This window comes from Malaclemys terrapin, chromosome 7, assembly GCF_027887155.1.
Source record: "Malaclemys terrapin pileata isolate rMalTer1 chromosome 7, rMalTer1.hap1, whole genome shotgun sequence".
Lineage (NCBI taxonomy): Eukaryota > Metazoa > Chordata > Testudines > Emydidae > Malaclemys > Malaclemys terrapin.
The window spans coordinates 96033143-96055568 of NC_071511.1; the positions used below are offsets into that span (position 1 = coordinate 96033143).

General features: G+C 43.1%; 1 protein-coding gene across 1 annotated transcript; it reads right to left on the reverse strand.

Moving 5' to 3' along the window:
- Positions 1-969: 969 nt before the first annotated feature.
- Positions 970-14062, reverse strand: SLC35G1 (solute carrier family 35 member G1). Its single transcript, XM_054035963.1, has 3 exons — positions 13805-14062; positions 6220-6400; positions 970-5486 (listed from the first exon to the last, which is right to left on the reverse strand). Exons 1-3 carry the CDS (start codon positions 14034-14036, stop codon positions 4727-4729), a joined length of 1173 nt encoding a protein of 390 aa, XP_053891938.1. The 5' UTR covers positions 14037-14062; the 3' UTR covers positions 970-4726.
- Between the last annotated feature and the right edge of the window lie 8364 nt (positions 14063-22426).

Genomic DNA, 22426 nt, shown 5'->3' on the forward strand with positions numbered 1-22426 from the left:
AGACAGCTCCTGAACAAAGCTCAACAAGAGATTTCTTCCCACCAAATGGTGATCAAGAGTGGTAAGCCCATCTCATCACGACATGCAATTAGAGGAAGAAGCTTCTATCTATTGCAGAACAACATTTGAGCATTTGGAAGTGGGAAAACATGATTTCAACTTAAGATTTGACAGCAAAAAGCTCATAATTGGCTTGGACTCACATCACTCAACAGTGGTGCTATACAAGGGGTTACTCAAACACTATTGGTGCAGTAACTCCCAAAGCCTGTCCAGCACCAGGATACTAGGAGGAAAGAGAACGAGACAGTGGACAGGTAGTTTAGTATGCGGGGACTTCAGTTACATGTATATCCCGTTTCTCCCTCATGCATGTTCTTAAAACTCTGGTGCAGAAGTTGGATTTTCTTTAGGGCTTTTCACAACCAAATAAACCCTGGATATGTTGGCCTGCTGTACAGTCACCATATGAAGATTTTTGGGCCACAAGCCTTGAGTATAATTCAGGCAAATAAGGCTCCAAGGTTGTAAAGTCCCACAGAAGTCATGGCAGCTGATTTCATTGGATTTTTGCCTAGTAAAATAGCACGTGCTCCGGTCAATGCACCAGTAAAAATTTAGTCTTTTGACCCTGCATTTTTGTGCAGGGCAACATTTTAGTTGTTTATAATTTTTTCTATTTAGGAGCTACTGAAATCAGTGGTTACAAGTGTCCCATTGATTTCAATAGACCTTTATATGATAAAAATTTGATGCAGTAATATTGCATAATATTCCTTAAGAAAAAATTCCTAAGAAATACAGTACATTTGTCCAATTTAATAAAAACATTTTAAAGGACACTAAAAGATGTTAAACATTAATGCCATATTTCTAATTTAGAGGTTGGCAAAATAGCACCTGAAATCCTGAGAAATTTGTTGCTCTATAATTCAAAAATGTCCTTCCAGATTAATACTCTTTGGGGGGGGGGGGGGGGAGGAGACAACGACTTGGGCCCGAAAAATTACCTGACAACTAAATTTCAACCTGATATAGTTTTAAAGTCTGCAGTGTAAGCGCCTGAAAAAAACAGATATTTGAATGCCCAGTATAACTTATTAAAAGAGAAGCACTTTCAGCAGCTACTGCATTTTAAGGCAGTTATTTTAGCCATTTCATAACTATTTTCTTCAAAACTGTCCATAAAATTTAACTTTTTAGCTATAGTTTGATAAAGAAAAAAAGCATCTGAAATGGGTTTAAAAAAAATCTATTTTGAGGTGCTTCAAAAACCATACAATACTTAAAATTATTTACACTATTAAAAATGAATCTGGAAAGGCAAGTTGTAGATGCCTAAAATCATGCTTTATAAACAGGACAAATAAATATATCAGCACTACTAAATATCACTATAATCAAGGTCTTCCTCTCCATGTTGTTTTAGCAACCACCATCTAAGAGATTTTTAAAATCCAAATGAAGGCATTGCCCTTTTTAAAGAGCAAAAAGTGTTATAAAAGAAATTTGCTTAGCTTGATTCTTAAAGAAAGGAACACAATATAAGCCCTATCTTGCAAGATAGTGAATGCCTGAGACTCCCACTGATTTCATTGGGAGATGCAGGTACCCAGATACTCAACACCTTGCACCATCATGCCCTAAAACATCTGAGACAACAAAAAATGTGTAGTTCAGACAGCAAAACCAGGTTTATTGTTTTCCTTCTTTCTATACATGCAATATTGTGAGAAAGTTGGGGAATAATGAGTGTGAATGGTCATGGAGAACCCCAAAGAAATTACATAGCTTTGGACAAAGAAAAATTACTTGGCCAGTTTGCTAACAGATGCTAACAAAGGATTAATGAAAATTTCAGTTTTAAAACTGACTAGCTATATCTCATTTACCATAGACAGTAAATTACACTTAAGGTGAAGGTTTGAACAAGGAAACTTGAGAAAAAGATTTGTTCCAAAGTTACTAAACCAATAAACTGTCTTCAGATCTGCATATTTTCTATATTTAAGTAAATCTTCATATACAATAAGACAACAAAACCTCTCTTCAGTAATGCAGGCTACTAAATCATATACATCAATTTATAATAATTCAGGGGCAATATGTGATTCAAACATTTTCAACATAATTTCTACAAGAGACAATCCCCCATAATACTTATGATTCTGTATTGTTGAAACTGGATCAGTTATATTTTCATCTTTTTAAAAAAGTTTCCTTAATTCCTTTCCCTAGAGTTTGGTCTTGACGTCAACAAAAGCAGCCTCAAGTCCACAGGATATATTCTGAGGCAATCTTACACAAATATGGCTTATTTCTTCTAGAAGCATCCTAAAGCACTTTACTAGTGTTATACATGCAGGAATCACTTCACCCAAACCACCGCAGAGTGGAATGCAACAGTTGTTTAACAATTTCTCTCATGAAAGTGATGGAACATGTATAAATATCTGTGCATCAAGATAAGACTATATCCATTATTTTATGTCAGTTTCCACACACAGGATGTATTCTTGGGTTCTGAGTATAAAAGATTTTCCTCTTTCACAAAAGAGGAAACAATGTAAATGACTGAAAAACTCCACAGGGCACAGTGTAAAGGGTCTCAACAAAGTAAAAATTAAATCCATCTTAAAAGTCTATTGGACTGAGACCCACCAGTAGATCACAATCCATTTGGGAAACCACTATGTATTATAGTGATCTTCTCTTCCTGCCCATACAACTGGGAAACTGAACTCTATATTTTAATATTACCATAGTCATTGCTATCAAAAAGTCTTCAAACATTAAAGATGACATGTGACGAGTGCAGGGTACATTTTGTATATTCTCCACTATGACGCTGGCTAACCAGAGCTGTTTGTGGAATCTCTAAATACCTTTCATTGGCTACTGAAACAAGAAATGGGAGGTTTTACAATAAAACATTAAACAACATAACTGCAGCCAAGAAAAGTGCAACCTTTTTTTTCACAAAAATACTTTGTATACAAAGTATTAAAAAAATTGAACGGCATTTTGAGAAATCTAAATTAAATACCTAAAAATATAAATAAAATATATTTTTTGCATAGAATTAAGGATAGTGCAACTACAGCATAACATTTTGTAGCATAAGAAATGGTCAATTAACAAAGGGCTTGTCATAATTATAAAGGGAAGGGTAACAGCCCTCCTGTGTACAATACTATAATAAAATCCCTCCTGGCCAGAGACTCCAAAATCCTTTTACCTGTAAAGGGTTAAGAAGCTCAGGTAACCTGGCGAACACCTGACCCAAAGGACCAATAAGGGGACAAGATACTTTCAAATCTTGGTGGGGGGAAGGCTTTTGTTTATGCTCTTTGTTTTGGGAGAGTTCACTCTTGGGACTAAGAGGGACCAGACATCAATCCAGGCTCTCCAAATCTTTCTGAACAAGTCTCTCATATTTCAAACTTGTAAGTACAACCAGGCAAGGCGTGGTAGTTTTTATCTTTGTTTTCACAACTTGTAAATGTACCTTTTACTAGGGTGTTTACCTCTGTTTGCTGTAACTTTGAACCTAAGGCTAGAGGGGGGTCCTCTGGGCTCTTTAAGTTTGATTACCCTGTAAAGTTATTTTCCATCCTGATTTTACAGAGATGATTTTTACCTTTTTCTTTAATTAAAAGCCTTCTTTTTAAGAACCCGATTGATTTCCCCCTGTTTTTTAGATCCAAGGGGGTTGGATCTTGATCCACCAGGAGTTGGTGGGAGAGAGGAGGGGGGGATGGTTAATTTCTCCTTGTTTTAAGATCCAAGGGGTTTGGATCTGTATTCACCAGGGAATTGGTGAAGAGTCTCTCAAGGCTACCCAGGGAAGGGAATTAGCACATTGGGAATGGTGGCAGCGGACCAGATCTAAGCTGGTAGTTAAGCTTAGAAGTTCTCATGCAGGTCCCCACATCTGTACCCTAAAGTTCAGAGTGGGGAAGGCGCCTTGACTGGGCTATACTAAGAACCATTTTCTTTCATCACTGAAATTGTAGCAACTAAAGTAGTAGTAAGTCAATGTGACTTGGTCTATTGGGAAAGTCACTTTAAATTAAAAGTTAGCCTCGCACGTCCGTTGTACAGAAGCTGGATTATTTTGTTGTTGTTTCTTTTTGCTGAATGGGGCCCTAACTTCTTGGAGCAAGTGTATTCATGAAACTGTCACTAAACACTTGTAAGATTAAAAATAAAAAACCTGTGTAGAGTTAAGAAAAAATAATTAGACTCCACTGCCTTGCTCCTATTCTATTCAGTTATACTTGTAGTATGTGAATGCAAACTACAACATTAGAATGATAGACTTTTACTCCCACTTTAAAGATGAGTGACCATACAAGATGTAAGAAATGGAGAATAAGGCCCAAAATTTTTACAGAACAACACTAGTTTGTGGGAAAGAAAAATATAAGCTTCTGTAGACAGTTACCGCCTGTATAAGATAGCAATCAGGAAACTGAGAGACAGCAAGATCTCTGAAAATACACCAATGCCTTGCTCAGTATGACACTGAGTAGCATATGCAGAACCAGCTAGTTAAAACATCTGCTATGCTGCTTGAAAGTCAGCTGACTACTTTTCTTGGGGAGAATTTGGTAATAGAGTTAAATAAATGAAATATTTTAAATAAAATATATCTTACTATAAAATGTTTTTTCAAGATTATGATGCTTATCTTTATTTCTGTAACAAAACAGTGTCTGATTTGCTAGATTTCATTTTCTTTAGTCTTTTTTGAATTTTGTTGCCACTTACGAATGGCAGTTCCAGAGCTACTGGCTACTACACAAAGGGCACCACCCACCGTCCACCAAGTTGGCAGATGATTGAGAAAAAGAATCTGTAAGATAAAAGCGAACACCACATCCATTGTTTTCATTATGGCAACAGGACCAGCCTTCTCTATCTGTAATGCTTTTGTGAGAAATATCTGACCCCCCAACCCTAACAGTCCAATTAATATTAGGAGAAATCTATCTGTACCACAATATGGTAAAGTCCATTCATCTATTACAAACAGTGCTACAATGCATTCAATTAATCCAATTACTGCATAATACCAAATAGACAAAAAATAATTCACAGATTTTCCCATCTTTCTTAATATAACAAAAGTTGAAGCTGTTGATACTGCACTTATAACAGCAGCTATTGTTCCTTTAAGATGATTTGTATAGCTTCCTTCAATCCCTGTAAAACTGGATCCAAATAGAAAAGGAGGTCTTGCAATAAGCACCACTCCAGTGATTGTAAAGAGAGTGAAAAGAAGATCCCAAAGGCTGTATTTCTCCTTGAGAAATATCCAGGCTAACAATGATGTAAAAACTGGACTGCTGAAAGTTATAACAGTGGCATCAGCTAGAGGCATTACTTGGAAAGCATAGTAGAGAAGAATCATTGCACCAGAGCCAAGAAATCCTCGAAAGAAAAGAAAAACTCGTTTACCTTTTGGTCCCAAGAAACCTGTTCTGAAAATGAAAGAAAAACAAAGATATAATCACATTGATCTCATTGTCTGATGATTCATAATCAAACATTTAATTACATTTCACTACATTCATACCCTCAAATGAGGGACTTTTCATCATGAAACTGTCAGAATACCTTAATTTGGCTCTCTACAGAGATTTTTTTGGATTACTGTAACACCCAGAGGCCTCCATCAGAATCAAGATCCCATTGTGCTAGGCATTGTAGTACTGCTTGCAAAATGACCCCATAGAAAATAATATAAAGAGAAATCCTACTAATGACTTTCTATTTTTAAGGATATCTCAGAGTTTCAGTGAAGTATTTTTGGAATAATCCCTTCTCCTACTGCTCAGAGGCTCAAAATATTTCATAGAATCATAGAATATCAGGGTTGGAAGGGACCTGAGGAGGTCATCTAGTCCAACACCTTGCTCAAAGCAAGACCAATCCCCAACTAAATCACCCCAGCCAGGACTTTGTCAAGCCTGACCTTAAAAACCTCAGAGATGTTTTCTGAATCTCAATGTTTTCTTAATGACAATGCCATTTATTTAGTGAGAAGTTACAAATGTTCCTTGAGACATTTCACTTCTTCAATTAAAGCCTGAATTAAAATAATACTTGCAGTCAGATTTACTCTCCAATTTCGTTAATGATAGCTGTGGATATAATATTACCTACAGAACATTAGGTACCTCACAAGATTTTGTATTTAGACACAATACCTACTTGTAGTATATTAAACCAGGAAGAACAAATGTCATTTGGAAAACACATCGAAATGCACTGATTTCCACTGAATGTACATCTTCAATTTTTTTAAGAAATAAAGAAGCCACTGAGAAAAGGAAGGCAGACAATATGGTATAAAACAGGCCAAGTCCTGGGCAGGTGAATTTCTTCTTTGTTCCTGCAACACATAATAAATTCCAGTTAGTAACTAATAGTAATTTAGCTAATGGTAGGTTTTTCAGTTGTATTTGAAAATACCATATGATTGTCCAAATGATGTAGTTATATGAGGGAAGCAGCAAGTGGTGGGAAGGCAAAAGAAACAGAGAAAACTACCACTTTTATTCATTGTAATTATATTCCAAGTCATTTGTGTCCACCACATAGTCCCTTATTAATATTTTCTTAGATATGATGTATAGGAGGTGAAATTCAATACATAATGCCATTACACTCCTTACAAATCATATTTTATTGTCAGCTCAGGTGGTTTACACTTTTGGCTAATATCAAAATATTTGATTGTAATTTGAGAAATTCACTGCATCAGTGTCCCCAAACTGTGGGGCACACCCTTCTAGGGGGGCATGGAGGAACATTCAGGGGGCATGGCAAGGCCCAGGCCAGCCCCCATGGGGGGGAAGAAAGGGGGGAGTACCACCCAGCCCTGCCCCCAGCTGCACTACTAGCCCCTAACCGCTACTCCGCTCCCAGCCCCACCCCTCACCTCAATCCCCAGCCCTGGCTCCACTCCCGGCCCCAGCCCAGCCCGGCCCCCCACCTTGGCCCCCAGCCGTGGGCCTGCTCCTGGCCCCCTTAACCCTTGTCTGGGGGGAGGGCATGATGTGAAAAGTTTGGGGACCACTGGATTACATGGATCAGTTTCTTTCTGACAACTGCTCCAGGTTCGAGGCTTACAAAATATAACTGGCTGTGAACGTGTACTGGTTCCTGCCAAGTCATGAAACATTGAACCTTAAGGCATATATGCCACCTTACTTCATTAAAATTCCAAAGATAAAATCCTTTGTTTAAAAAGCCAGTTAAGGTTGCTAACTGACAACAGTTACCTATCACATCATCTAAAAAACCTAAGCACTTAAAATCAAGGAAATGACTAAGTATAACATGAAACTTATATTGTCTACATAAACAAACATTCATTATCCTTAACAAGTATAAAGCAATGCACATTTCATCATAACACAACCCCCTTAAATCTATTCTATGGATTTCTGGAGTTTTGGGGGTTTACCAATATTTTCTTGTAACAGATACCAAAATGGAAAGATTTTTAATTAAAGTAATTTTAAAACAGGTCAAGTGTTCAATTGTCATGGTCTTGTTAAACAGTCCTTGCATCTTTGCCAGTTCTATAGACAGAGGAGTTTCATCCCAGTTTGAACTCATTTGATTCCCTCTTCCAGTTTCCTCCCTTAAGAAGGTCCCTAACTCTGCTTCTTTGCTGGTCTTGAGGCTCCCTGCTACTTCAGGCACGCTTCAGTGACATTTTTCTCTCTTTTCCTGTCTCCTTCCATGTCCCCCAGTGATTCACAAAATGGGAAAAGGGGTGGAGATGAACTGCTGGTGACCTGCAACATGGCTCCAGAGAAAGCAGGATCTCTTTGCAAAATAAAAAAACCACTACTATCTCCTAGAACTGGAAGGGACCTTGAAAGGTCATTGAGTCCAGCCCCCTCCCTTCACTAGCAGGACCAAGTACTGATTTTTCCCCAGATCCCTAAGTGGCCCCCTCAAGGATTGAACTCACAACCCTGGGTTTAGCAGGCCAATGCTCAAACCACTGAGCTATCCCTCCCCCCTAAAGATGAACACTCTACTCACTGAGCTGTTAATTGAAGGAAGGTTAGACTCACAAGGGTACAATATAAGCAAGGAGTTCTAATGTCATTAGAAGGGAAAAAATGATTGTAGATATCAAAAAGCATAATATGTTATGGTGTTAAGATAATAAATGGAACAGCCACTCTCTAAAGTAGTTAGTTGTGATTAAAGATGTCTCCTCCTAGACATTGGGGGAGGCAGGGAGGCTTACAGATCTCATGGAGCAGAAGGAACAATGTGGCAGGACACAGCAGAAGGTTGGCTAACAAGCAACAAAGAATCAAAATAGGAATTTGTAATATTTAATTAAGAAAGTTTGTTCACAACCCATTTTGACCCTCCTTGGGATCATGGCGCAAAGGTTAAGAAACTGCTCTATACTATCTAAAACAGGGTGGGCAAACTTTTTGGCCCAAGGGCCACATCGAGGTTGTGAAACAGTATGGAGGGCTGGGTAGGGAAGGCTGTGCCTCCCCAGACAGCCTGTCCCCTGCCCCCTACCACTTCCCACCCTCTGACTGGCCCCTCAGAACCCCTAACCCATCCAACCCCCTCCCTGCTCCTTGTCCCCTGACCACCCCCTCCCGGGACCCCGTCCCCTATCCAACCCCTCCCCCCCACTCTCTGTCCCCTGACTGCCCTGACCCCATCCACACATCCCGCCCCCTGACAGGCCCCCCGGGACTCCCATGCCTATCCAACCTCCCCCGTTCCCCATCCCCTGACCACCCCCTGCCCGCAGAACCTCCACCCCATCCAACCGCCCCCTTTTCCCTGACTGCTCCCCGGAACCACCCACCCCTACGAGATCTTGCATGATCTAAAAAATAAAAAGGAGTCATATAAAAAATGGAAACTAGGACAGATTACAAAGGATGAATATAGGCAAACAACACAGGAATGCAGGGGCAAGATTAGAAAGGCAAAGGCACAAAATGAGCTCAAACTAGCTACAGGAATAAAGGGAAACAAGACGACTTTTTATCAATACATTAGAAGCAAGAGGAAGACCAAAGACAGGGTAGGCCCACTGCTTAGTGAAGAGGAGAAACAGTAACAAGAAACTTGGAAATGGCAGAGATGCTTAATGACTTCTTTGTTTCGGTCTTCACTGAGAAGTCTGAAGGAATGCCTAACATAGTGAATGCTAATGGGAAGGGGGTAGGTTTAGCAGATAAAATAAAAAAAGAACAAGTTAAAAATCACTTAGAAAAGTTAGATGCCTGCAAGTCACCAGGGCCTGATGAAATGCATCCTAGAATACTCAAGGAGCTAATGGAGGAGGTATCTGAGCCTCTAGCTATTATCTTTGGAAAATCATGGGAGATGGGAGAGATTCCAGAAGACTGGAAAAGGGCAAATATAGTGCTTATCTATAAAAAGGGAAACAAAAACAACCCAGGAAACTACAGACCAGTTAGTTTAACTTCTGTGCCAGGGAAGATAATGGAGCAAGTAATTAAGGAAATCATCTGCAAACATTGGAAAGTGGTAAGGTGATAGGGAACAGCCAGCATGGATTTGTAAAGAACAAATCATGTCAAACCAATCTGATAGCTTTCTTCAATAGGATAACGAGTCTTGTGGATAAGGGAGAAGCTGTGGATGTGGTATACCTAGACTTTAGTAAGGCATTTGATACGGTCTCGCATGATATTCTTATCGATAAACTAGGCAAATACAATTTAGGTGGGGCTACTATAAGGTGGGTGCATAACTGGCTGGATAACCGTACTCAGAGAGTTATTAATGGTTCCCAATCCTGCTGGAAAGGCATAACGAGTGGGGTTCCGCAGGGATCTGTTTTGGGACCGGCTCTGTTCAATATCTTCATCAACGACTTAGATATTGGCATAGAAAGTACGCTTATTAAGTTTGCGGATGATACCAAACTGGGAGGGATTGCAACTGCTTTGGAGGACAGGGTCGTAATTCAAAATGATCTGGACAGATTGGAGAAATGGGCTGAGTTAAACAGGATGAAGTTTAACAAACACAAATGCAAAGTGCTCCACTTAAGAAGAAAAAATCAGTTTCACACCTACAGAATGGGAACAGACTGTCTAGGAAGGAGTACGGCAGAAAGGGATCTAGGGGTTATAGTGGACCACAAGCTAAATATGAGTCAACAGTGTGATGTTATTGCAAAAAAGCAAACATGATTCTGGGATGTATTAAGAGGTGTGTTGTGAGCAAGACACGAGAAGTCATTCTTCCGCTCTACTCTGTTCTGGTTAGGCCTCAGCTGGAGTATTGTGTCCAGTTCTGGGCACCGCATTTCAAGAAAGATGTGGAGAAACTGGAAAGGGTCCAGAGAAGAGCAACAAGAATGATTAAAGGTCTTGAGAACATGACCTATGAAGGAACGCTGAAAGAATTGGGTTTGTTTAGTTTGGAAAAGAAAAGACAGAGGGGGCATGATCACAGTTTTCAGGTATCTAAAAGGGTGTCATAAGGAGGAGGGAGAAAACTTGTTCACCTTAGCCTCTAAGGATAGAACAAGAAGCAATGGGCTTAAACTGCAGCAAGGGGGGTCTAGGTTGGACATTAGGAAAAAGTTCCTAACTATCAGGGTGGTTAAACACTGGAATAAATTGCCTAGGGAGGTTGTGGAATCTCCATCTCTGGAGATATTTAAGAGTAGGTTAGATAAATGTCTACCAGGGATGGTCTAGACAGTATTTGGTCCTGCCATGCGGGCAGGGGACTGGACTCGATGACCTCTAGAGGTCCCTTCTAGTCCTAGAATCTATGAATCCCTCTATGCTATTCTGGCACTAGCCCAGGATTTTTAGCAACTGAAGACCAGTATAAAATTTGTAATTATCCCCATTGTGCAAGTCAGTCAGTCAGTCTCTCTCTGTCTCTCACACACACTTGCTTCAAAATTGTTGTCTGAGATATTAAATTAAAGTAAAGAGACTCATAGTGACCTACAGCTGAAAGAGGAAATCTAAACCCATGCTGGTCCAGGGAGTGAAGCACAAAAACAGAATATCAAATTCTTATTTCCTGCACGGTAGCATGTTTGATTACTACAAAAAGTAGAAGTCAACCAAAATAATGGGAACCCTGAAGCGAATAGCCCATCAAATTAAAGCAAGAATTCCCACATCTGGTATAAGCTTACGATCTGTTTTCTTCAAAGAAAATTTTCTGGGAACTCTTAGCTTTAGTAATCTATCCAGTGTACTATGCATGTCTGAAAAATGCACTCCTCCATCGTGACCTAACACTGGACTGTCAGAAAAATAAAAAGGTATCAGAAAACACTAGAATTGAAAACGGTGGTATCTCAGATTACCAAAGCAAGAACTTACGAAATAAGACAGTGCTTCTCAATACACTAATACTAATAAAATTAAATAAGACCCTCCCTCCCCACATGAGAATTAAAGTTGTTCAAGTTTATTTTCTTTCAAAGTACATACCAAAAAGAAAGTATGGTAAGGCAACATTCCTATCCAACTCAATAGCAGTCTGCAAATATTAACCTCTACCACCATGACACTCAACCACTCAAACAAACATGCTTTCAGTTCAAAAATATCATTGCCTAGCAGCTTGAAAAGCTCCGAGAACTGGGCAAAGAAAGCTTTAAATGACACCTGAGCTTTCTCTACTAGATGTGTAAAGATTTAAACAGAGCAGGTGTTACAGCAGCTTCTAGGGAATTAGTTTCCCTAGTTCTGTTCACTAATCAGCTCCACTCCCCAGTCCCTTAGACAATCTCCAGCCCTTGTTTTAAGCTCTAGACAGGTACCTCCTGACCCCTGCCCCACTCAGTTTTCTTGTAAACTATGAGCATTTACATTTAATATGTCTAAGTTTCATATGTGTAATTGTTATACTTGCAAAATATGTACAAATAAAAATAATGCTTAGGTTACAAAACAAAACTGAATGGGCAGTTGAGAGGTGGCAAGAGAAGGTAAAGGACATTGACCAAGAATGCTCTCCAAGGCCTGAAGGCAGGGAAGGTCAGAAGAAGAGCTCCTAACCTTCATGTCTTAGGATGCTCATGAGAGAGGAGTTATCTGGCAGACCTAAGGAAAGCTGCAGGAATAAGTTTGTGTCTGTAGACTTCCCAAATTCCAGGAGACAAGCTCGGGATATGGACCCTTGCTTATAATACCGCTCAGTCAGTGAAGCACCCATCTACAGTACTCATATTCTTAAAGTTAAGCACTTGCATAAGTCTTCACAGGATCATGGCTAGAGCCCCATGTTTTTCACAATTGCAAAATAAAATGAAAAACAAAAAATGTATAAAATTAAATAAAATGAAAAATTCTCCCACACTGATGGCTCCTGCCCCACAGGGCTGGGTCTAGCTCCCTGTTCTGGGCATGGGATTGTAGCACAACTCAGCTTTGACCAGGCTGCCCTTTGGTCATCATGATGGGGGGGGGGTGAATTTGAGTGAGTGGCACTGTGATCCCATGGGCAGCTTGAGAAACTGGGTGAACCTGGAGAGCAGGGTGAGTGCAGGATCTCCAACCCCCATCCCCAAAGGAAGCAGGACCTGACCCACCCATATGAATAAAATGAAACAAAAAAATCCAAAAAAGAAAAGAAAAATAAAGAATTTCATGGGGCTCTAATCAAAATAACCAAATATAAAATGTAAAAATGACCTCACAGACTATCAGAGAAAATAAAGTGAAGTAAAATATCGGTATTACCAATGAAGCCTCATAAGTATGTGGATTTTCCCTCATACTTCTTCATTATAAGCAGAGTATGGTTCAGAAAATATTGCTCACATGGCCAAAGTTCATTGTCCTTGATCTCTAAGTCATTTTAATTTACTCAGCATTCAAAACTGGCACACAAAGTTTACAATCTAAGAACAAATGCCCTCTACACCGGTTTTCCCCACAAGATAAGCTCTATGGAAGCCAATCTCAGTGCTTGGTAAAACAAAAGCAGACTTTGACAGAAGGGTAAGGCAAGTTCAGTCTTGTTAAATGAACACTAAGCTAGGAACCAGAAATTCCAGGACTTTCTCAGTCTTCTGGACACTCACTTGCTGGGTGGCCTTGGGCAGGAGAGGTCACTTAAGCTTTTTGTGTCCTTGTTTCCCAGTATGTAAAATGGACAGTGATATTTCTGTACCTGTGCAGAATGCTGAGGGGTCTTCTTAGGAGAGGATCCTAATTTAAAGCCCTTTGTTATATAGTGCTAAGGATAGCTAAGATGGTGGCTCCAAGCAACCTGACTTCACTTCTCTATACTTGTACCTTTAATGAATTAAGACTGTTTTAACCCGAGGGAATGGGACAAACCAGAGAGCATGAAGGGAACAGGAGACCTGAGACCAAAATGTCCAAAAGCGGGTGGCTACGTGTCCCCATTCTCAACCGCCGCGTGTCATGGGGGTTGTGGTTGCCCAACACGGTGGAAAGCCGACGTTGGGCTGCTTCCCAGCGCGCCTGCGGGCGAGTGTCGAGGCCGGGGAGCGAGCTCGGAGCGCGAAGGGCTCGCTGGCCGTTAGCCCGCGCGAAGGCGGAGGCAGACAGCGGCCGCGCTGGCCCTGGGGCCAGGGATCGGGCACCCGTCTGCCTGGCGCCCTCGGGGGAGCGGCCGAGGAGCACCGTTTGCGCCCAGTCACCGTGTCGGATGTGCCCTGGTATCCGCTTCCTCCGCCTGGCAGTGTCCCCCCGAGGGGCGGGGAGCCCACCCCGCAGGGCAGGGCACAACTCCCCTCCCCCGCCAGCCGGGCTTCCCTCCTCACCGGGCGTCTTCCGTGCCCACGGGAGCCTGCAGCACGGCCGGGATGAGGCTGAGCAGCAGCTACAGCCGCCGCCTCCGGGCTCCTGGGCGCCCGCCGCCTCCATGGCGCCCGCCTGGCACTGGCGGTGCTGTCCCGCGCCCGCCGCATCCTCCTCCTCGCTCCGCGGCGGCGCCGGCTCCCGTCCTCCCACGGGGGGAGCAGCAGCGCCGCCGCTACCCAGCTGCCGCACCATGGGGCCGGCTGGGAGCTCCCGCTAGCTCTACGCACTGCTGCCGGCCGGCTCACACCCGGCTTCCTGCGCATGCGCTGGTACCGCCCCCTGAGCTGGGGGCTGCTGCAGCCTGCGGGAGGTTTGTATTTGCCCCAGCCCCGTCACGGCTTGAGGGGTCAGCTGCGGGGCCCCAGGAGGCAGGGCCGCCCGAAGCCAGGGGCGAGGGCTGCGCGGCAGCGGTTCCTCTAGCGGTAGTTAACGTGGATTGAATAGGAGGGGGCGCCCTCTCCCCCCCCCCCCCGCCAAAGAAGGGCGGGAGCTGCCTGAGGAGGCGATGCCGCGCTCCCCCCGCTCTCCCTGACGTTCACCCTGGAGCACTGCTACTGTGCGGTCAGCGCCATCTGTGATGTTGGCTGGCGCAAAAGCCTTAGCTGGCCGCTAGGGTGATCACATCCATTTCAAAGTCATAAAGCAAAACTATGAAAAATGAGGCAAAGCTTATTTTTGAGGGGCAGCCGGCAGCGGCCCAGGCAGCAACATGACAGCTGAGAGTCTGCACAAATGTTTAACTGAGATAATAGTTTAGCTGTCACTTTCTGGTCTCTCTCAGTCTGCCACCGTCACTGTGCAACATCTATCAGGCATCAACTAATCCAGTTTCTGCACCAATTTATATGGCAGGCATTTATTTCCACTGTCTCATTAAAAACTAATTGAATCATACCAGTGAACAATCATCTCAGCAGTGACGATCATCTTTCAGCGTTCAAAAGTGCTTTTATCTGGCTGAACATGTTCTTGTGCATAAAGGTGTCCACCGGCATCATCAGATAGTTTCCTCTCCTGACACTGCCCTTGCAATTAGGCAACATTGGGAGTGAACACACATTTCTACCCAATAACAACATGTTTAAAAATTACTTTGATGCAGATCTACAAAGGTATTTGCTCCTAACTTCCATTGATTTCAATGGAAGTTAGAAGCCTAAATACCTTTGTGGATCTGGGCCTTTGGGACAGACCTTTTTTCCTCTGTCCTCTCCCCCCCCCCTCTCCTTTCCCAAATAGAGGGAAAAGAGCAACTCATGTTCAAGGAAGCTTATGAACAACCCATCTAGCAGCAGAACATAAAGCCACATCCTGAACTACTAAATAACCCAAGAAACCAGAAGAAATCATAGGTTGAAACACTACAAATCAATCTGTGGGAACTGATGGACAAGGAAAATGGGAAAACATTGTCATCTATGGAGCATGACACAAAAAGGCACAAGTGGGAAAAGCTCTAAGCTAATTTGTTAAAGGACATATTCAGCACCAACCAGTATGGGAACCCCAGTGCAACATCAGACACCCCTACAGCAGCGGGATCTTCCATTCCCACTTTGGCAGAACTCCAGGCAATATAGGCCTGATTTTGAGATGGGCACCCAGTGTATTTTAATGAGAGCTGCAGATGGTTGACATCTCTTAAAATCAAGCTATATGGCCCTGATTCAAAGCAGAAACCTGCAACCCAATCCAAACCCAATGGGGCTCAACTACAAGTGTCAGGTTTGGGTCGGAAAACCACCCAACTCTCTTGGGCTTGAGTCGGCTCTCCTACTTCTGCCTGTGTGTGCTGCAGAATTAAATGTGTCGGTGAGTCACAGCACCTCTCACTCTGCAGCACATAAAGCACAGCGGAGGGCAATGGCCAGCAGGCACAGGACTTTCAGAAGCCATAGGTGCTGGAACTAGAGGTGTGGGGGATGCTTCCACATCACCTGCCTTGAAGTGATTTCCATTATAATACAGGGCTTACAATTTGGTTCAATGGCTCTCAGTCCCCCCACCTATAAAAATTGTTCCAGCATTCCCAGCAGTAGCTAATGCACACACCCACTGCTGCGCTAAACCAACAGGCAGGGGGATGGTGGTGGCACCGACTCAGGTTCAGGGTGAAGGGTTAGGTCGAAAATGACTTGGTTGGATGAGCTTGGGTCCAGTTTAGATCTAGGTCCAGGCTTCAAAATTAGGCTCGAGCAGACCTCTAATTTAAAGCCTTTTAAAATGCATGTTAAGACACTCATTAACTTCAACAAGCTTTGGATCAGACCGATATGTCTAGTGACTCATTTTATTCTGCTCTCAACCCCAGTATCATTAGACTTCCTCACTATGGTGATCTCTACACATCATATACAGTAGAATCCCATTTATTTGAGCCTCCATTATCCGGCTCTCTCCATTAACCAAACAACTAGCATATCTGTTAGCCTGAAATTAACGACCCAAAGCCAGTGGTGCTGACTCTGAGAGACCTGATTGGAAGAGAAGCCCTGGCTTTCTAATTATGTACATTCAAGAGGTGCTGCTCCTGCAAAAAGGAAACACTGCAGCCATTCAGGAAATATGGTAGTGTTTACTTAACAAGCAAGGGCTTTAATGCTGAAGAGCAGGATTGCAAGATTAAATGACTCCCAATGGGAAGAGTGGGGAAAGCAACCTTAGCTGAGCCTGACTCCAGGTCCAGAAGTGGGTGATCTCTCCTATGACCTCTAGACTGGAGCTGCAACCTCACACTTCCTTAATCCTGAAAGATAAGTAAAGAAAGCTCTTTGTCTGTTATCTGAATTTTTGATTATCCGATCTGGCCCCAGTCCCAGTTAGATTGGAGTTCTGCTGTACTGATACACCAGAATCTCATCATAATCTGTTCTAAAGTGTTTTACTTAAGTTCTGATTTCAAACTATGCTCATTAAATAAAAATGTACTTCCTTCAGCTCAGGTGTGTGCATCTTTCCAGGTGTGATACTGTGGAGTGCCTCATCTCACCTACAAGCCCCATAATTTACCAAAGCTAATGTGAATAGAAATGTTTTCATGGCTTTTTTATTAAAAAAAAGTTAAGACTTTTTAGTGTGGTGGAGAAGGTATTTAACCATTCTCATGCAGTGTTGTGAATTCAACTGCCACCAATGTGCTAGAGCATGAGAATCAGGAAGTGAAATACATTAGAATCAAAAGTCAAATGGAGCAACGAGGGTCCAGACAATCCAAGGAGAGAACAGGGGTGGAGGGGGAGGGAGGTCTGGACCCTAAAGTCACCAGATGTTCCAATATTCAGGGCTTTGTCTTAAGGATCCTATTACCCCCACACACTCCACTGTCCTGATTTTTAACACTTGCTGTCTGGTCACCTATTGAACCCCCAAAGAATAAGTAATTGATCAACTGGTTGTATACAATGTTATTGTGGATAAAAATATGTAAAGTAAGGTTTTGTATGAATGCTTGTAATGTTCTGAACTTGATGGTCATTGTGACCTTTATATACCCAGTGGTTTTGAATGTATGTATTTGTGTAGATATAAAACGGCGCTTATCATTTGTCCTGCAATAGTCAAGCTCCACCTCACAACAGGAAGGTGGCCAAATGAGCCAGGCAGGGAGGGGCTGCCTCCGCAATCAAATGAGACTAGCTCCAAGCACCTAGAATTATACAATCCAGGAAAAAATAAATGAAGGTCCATTAAAGTTAATGGAAAGACACTGAAATGGAAAAGAAACCCCTGGTCTCAGAAAACTAAGGCCAAGTCTACATTACAGACCTATATCGATAAAACTATGTCGTTCAGAGGTGTGATAAATCCACACCCCTGAACTACATAGTTATACCAACCTTGCCTCCCCCACACATAAACAGTGCTATGTCAACGGCAGAGCTTCTCCCACTGACACAAACCACCTCCCCGAGAGGCAGTAGCTAACAGTGCTGATGGGAGATATGCTCCTGTGCTGACAGGAGAATCTTCACTTAAGCAGTGCAGCAGCTGCCGATGCACCATTGTAAATGTGGACCTGCTCTAAGAAAAGAGGGAGTTTCCCCCTTTCTACATAACCATGAGTCATTATACAAGAAGAATGAGGGGAAAAGGAGAAAAAATCCTTTTAAAAGAAAGTTTTATTCAGAAAAAAAGGGACAGTCTCGGCGGCAGGGTGTGATGTTCCCCTCTGGTGTTATCTGGACCGGTGATCTGCTAGGTCATTCCAATCCTTGACTCTGGGAGCCAGCCTTACCCTGCTCTGCTGTGAGAACCCCCACTCCTGGGCAGGGGCGGCTCTATGTATTTTGCCGCCCCAAGCACGGCAGTCTTCAGCGGCATGCCTGCGGAAGGTCCGCTGGTAACGCAGATTCGGCGGCATGCCTGCGGGAGGTCCACTGGTCCCGCGCCTTTGGTGTACCTGCCGCCGAAGCTGCGGGACCGGTGGACCTCCCCCAGGCATGCCGCCGAAGAGGTCCGCCGGAGGCCAGCAGGCCGCCCCCCCACGGCTTGCCGCCCCAGGCATGCGCTTGGTGCGCTGGTGCCTGGAGCCGCCCCTGCTCCTGGCCTGTTTGCGCACAGCCTATGGCATGTAAGCTGCTCCCAGCTACTTGCAAGCGAATGACATTAGCCAATATCCCCAGTCCCAGACACAACCTAGGAACCTCCGTCTTGCGTGTCTAGTTATGCCCGCTGGATGCTGCAAGCTTATATGACTTTGTCAATTTAACAAAGAAATTGATATGTACTAGGCTTGTTATCCCCAGGGGAGTCTCTCACACGCTTCAAACCAAATGCACTGCTTCAGATAGAAAAAACAAACAGATTTATTAACTATAAAGATAGATTTTAAGTGATTATAAGTCAAAGCATAACAGGTCAGGCTCAAATGAAATAAAAGCAAAACTCATTCTAAGCTGATCTTGCCCTTGCCCCCAACGCTTTCAATGCCCTTACAAACTTAGATGCTTCTCACCACAGCCTGGCTGGTTGCTCTTCAGCCAGGCTCTCCCCTTTGATCAGTGCTTCAGTCACTTGGTGTGGTGTCTGTAGATGTAGGTGGAAGAGAGAGAGAGAGCATGGCAAATGTCTCTCCCTTTTATCATGTCCTTTCTTCCCTTTTGGCTTTGCCCTCCCTCCCCCTTCAGAGTCAGGTGAGCATTACCTCATCGCAGTTCCAAACTGACCAAAGGAAGGGGGTGTGAGTCTCTTGAGAGTCTAACAGATTCTTTTGTTGCTGCCTAGGCCAGCGTCCTTTGTTCCTGTGAGGCTGGGCTCGGTTCATCCCATACCTGCCCTGAGGAGGTGTGAACTGCCTTTTTGCTCTTGGAGAGTTTTTGCCTGGGCTTATTTTAAGCCATGAGGATACATTTTCAGCCTCATAACTACATACATGAAATTATAACCTATAACATTACTATAACAACAATTACTATAACATCACTATAACAACCATGCTCAGTACATCATGAGCCTTCCGAAGACACCCAACATGACAAACTTTGCATTGGCTACCACACAATCATTTTATAAAGATAACATGGGGGTGTAGGGTGTTCCTCTGAGGTACAGAGTGTCACACAGGATTCTGTCTATGACGGCTAGATCCATCATTTGAGACAAATTTATAGATGTGCCAGAGTTAGTACCAAATACTGCACTGTAGGAGGAGATTCAAGGAAATGTTCTCTCTGCCCCATCTTCCTGGGTTCATTTTAAATAGGAGCATCTCAGGGCAGTGTTTGTTTATGCCAAGATATAGAAAGCATTCTATTTGCTGCTGGTCAAGTTCCCAGTAAAACTGCCAGACTTGTCTCATGTCAAAAGCTTCCAAAGTCTATTTGTAAAACACAGCCCTCTCTGAAGAAGGGGAGCATTTCCAGAATGTTAGGGCAGTGCAGCTGCCCAAAGTAATCAGCAGTCAAATATAATTTGCAGGCAGGGTGCCCGAGACAGGAAAGACATGTAGATGCATGAAATATATATTACAAATCATCTTTATATGCAGCTGTTAAAGTGTATATAAAGCCTTGCTATACTAGAGAAACTTATTGTTCTAAGAACTGATTGCCCTCTGCACATTGATCACAACCCCCCTGAAATATCTTGGTGTTGACTCTCTACTAGTGGTCACTCATGGCTAGAGGGCACAGATTTCAGCTCCCTGACCTCCAGTCACTAAGCCCTGGCAGAAGTTAGCAGGGGCCTACGCTAACTTCCACCACTTGTGTAATTTCCAGAGCAAAGTGGTCTTAGTAGATCAGATAATCTGTCCTGCAGCACAGTGCCCTGCAAACCTCCACCACAACAGTGGCCACCTCGGATTTCCTTAAGGAAACTGCTTTCCATATGGCCATTAGCAACTGGGGGTAGCCATCTTTCACAGGGCTATCACCACCATCTTTTCTATGGGAAGCAGGACTCTCATTCTGTTGGTTTGTAGTTGCAGTTTTAGGTCAGGCTCAACATGAGTTCCAGGAAAATTTACTTCCAAATCTAGAATTTCTGCAGCCATTGCTTATCATCATCGGTCTTGAGGACAAAATGTCACCAACAATCTGTCACCTAGATACAGACCCAGCAGTGCTACTTCACCCAGTAAAACTTCTCCACAAGTACAGTAGAGTCATCTGCTTTCTTGGTAGCTATGTTTGCTTACCTGCTTGGTGAGCTCCTGGTCTCAGTCCCTGGCTCTCTAATAATACTACCTCAGACTCCTTGTACTGGCTTCTCAAAAATTCCAGCATATATTTTACCCTTATCCAACAGAAAACTTTCTTGCTGAGCATTCCTCCTGACCTTCATGGTCAGAAAGTGGCACAGGCAATAAATGAATTTTTCTATGGGATTGTGGGAGTTTGTCCTCTATTCCCACAGTTGTCTTGGGCACCAGGCCTTTTGGAATCCCCTACATACCATTGCTTCTGGGAGCTGTAACATGAATTATGGGATAGGTGCCCAGAGAGGATTGAAAGTGGTATAAAACAGCATTTATGTGGAAGCATGGCAAAACTGCAAGGGTTACTAAACTTGTAACTTATTCAGTATGGCTAATGTTGACGCAATGAACTATTTGTGCTTAAACTGGTACATTTTAACAGGCTTAATTGGAAACAGTTCAGTTCTCTATTGTAGACACAGATATACTGGGAGGTGCCTTCACAATTGTATAAGTGAATGATACATGTTTTTATAAAGTTAGATTTCACTATCACTATGATAATGTATATTATGAAACATTTCATTAAGGCTGATAGCCAATGTTAAAGGGTCTTTAAAATTAATTTTTTTCTTAACATTTCTTGTCTCTTGTCATTAACACCTGAGATTATTTAAGTTGAAAGAAATTTTAAAAGTCTAATGTACTTTTTACCCTATATACTGCCTTTAATACAAAACAAAAAGGCAGCCTGAGCCTCAAAGGATTTACAATCTTAGGCCACGTCTACACTAGCGAGCTTACAATGGCACAGCTGTACTGATGCAGCTGTGCTGCTGTAAGATCGCTCGTTTAGCTGCTCTATGCGGATGGGAGAGAACTCTCCTGTCGACATAATAAAACCACTTCAGCAAGTGGCAGTAGCTATGTCGGTGGGAGAAGCTTTCTTGCTGACATAGCGCTGTGCACACTACCATTTATGCCAGCAAAATGTATGTCACTCAGGAGTGTGTTTTTTCACACCCCTGAACGACATAAGTTTTGCTGACATAAGTGGTAGTGCAGACACGGCCTAAGCCTGGGCTACACTAAAAAGTTAGGTCAATCCAGCTACATTGATCGCTCAGTGGTGTGAAAAATCCACACCCCTGTGCGATATAGTTAAGACTACCTAACCCCTAGTGTAGACAGTACTAGATCAACAGAAGAATACCTCCTCTTGGGGAGGTGGATTACCTATGCTGACGGGAGAATCACTCCCATCCACATAGGGAGTGTCTATACCGAAGTGCTACAGAGGCACAGCCCTTAGTAGAAGACAAGAGACAACAGATGGGTACAGACTGACAGAGGGGGATTACAAAGAAAACAATGAGACAGTATTGATCAGCATCAGAAGCAAGCTCCCCACACACCAGGACACACCAACTCAAAGCAGCACCAGACCCTGACAGAACAACAGATGCAAAACCTGTAGACGTATTTCCACTACTATGATTATCAACACCCGCCCCCCCCCACAACATTCCTTTCGAGATCCATTGGTCCTACACATGCCTATCACAACATGTGGTATACCTCATCCAATGCACTAAATGAACGTACAGAAAAATAATAAAAGACAAAAACACATTACCTGAGGGTGAACAGTTTTCACAAAATGATCACTCTGTATCTGACCTCTTAGCACAGGTGCTGGCTTCTAATTTTCCCCAGGGGTGTTCAACCCCTGCTCAGCCCCAGGCCTTGCCCCACTACACCCCTTCCCTCAAGGCCCCATTCCCACCCCCACTCCACCCCCGCCCTGATGCCTCTTTCTGCCCCCTCCCCTGAGTGCACCCCATCCCCACTCCTCCCTCTCCCTCCCAGCACCTCCTGCACACCACCACGGAACAGTTGTTCTGCAGTGTGCAGGAGGTGCTGGGAGGGAGGGAGAGGAGTTGAT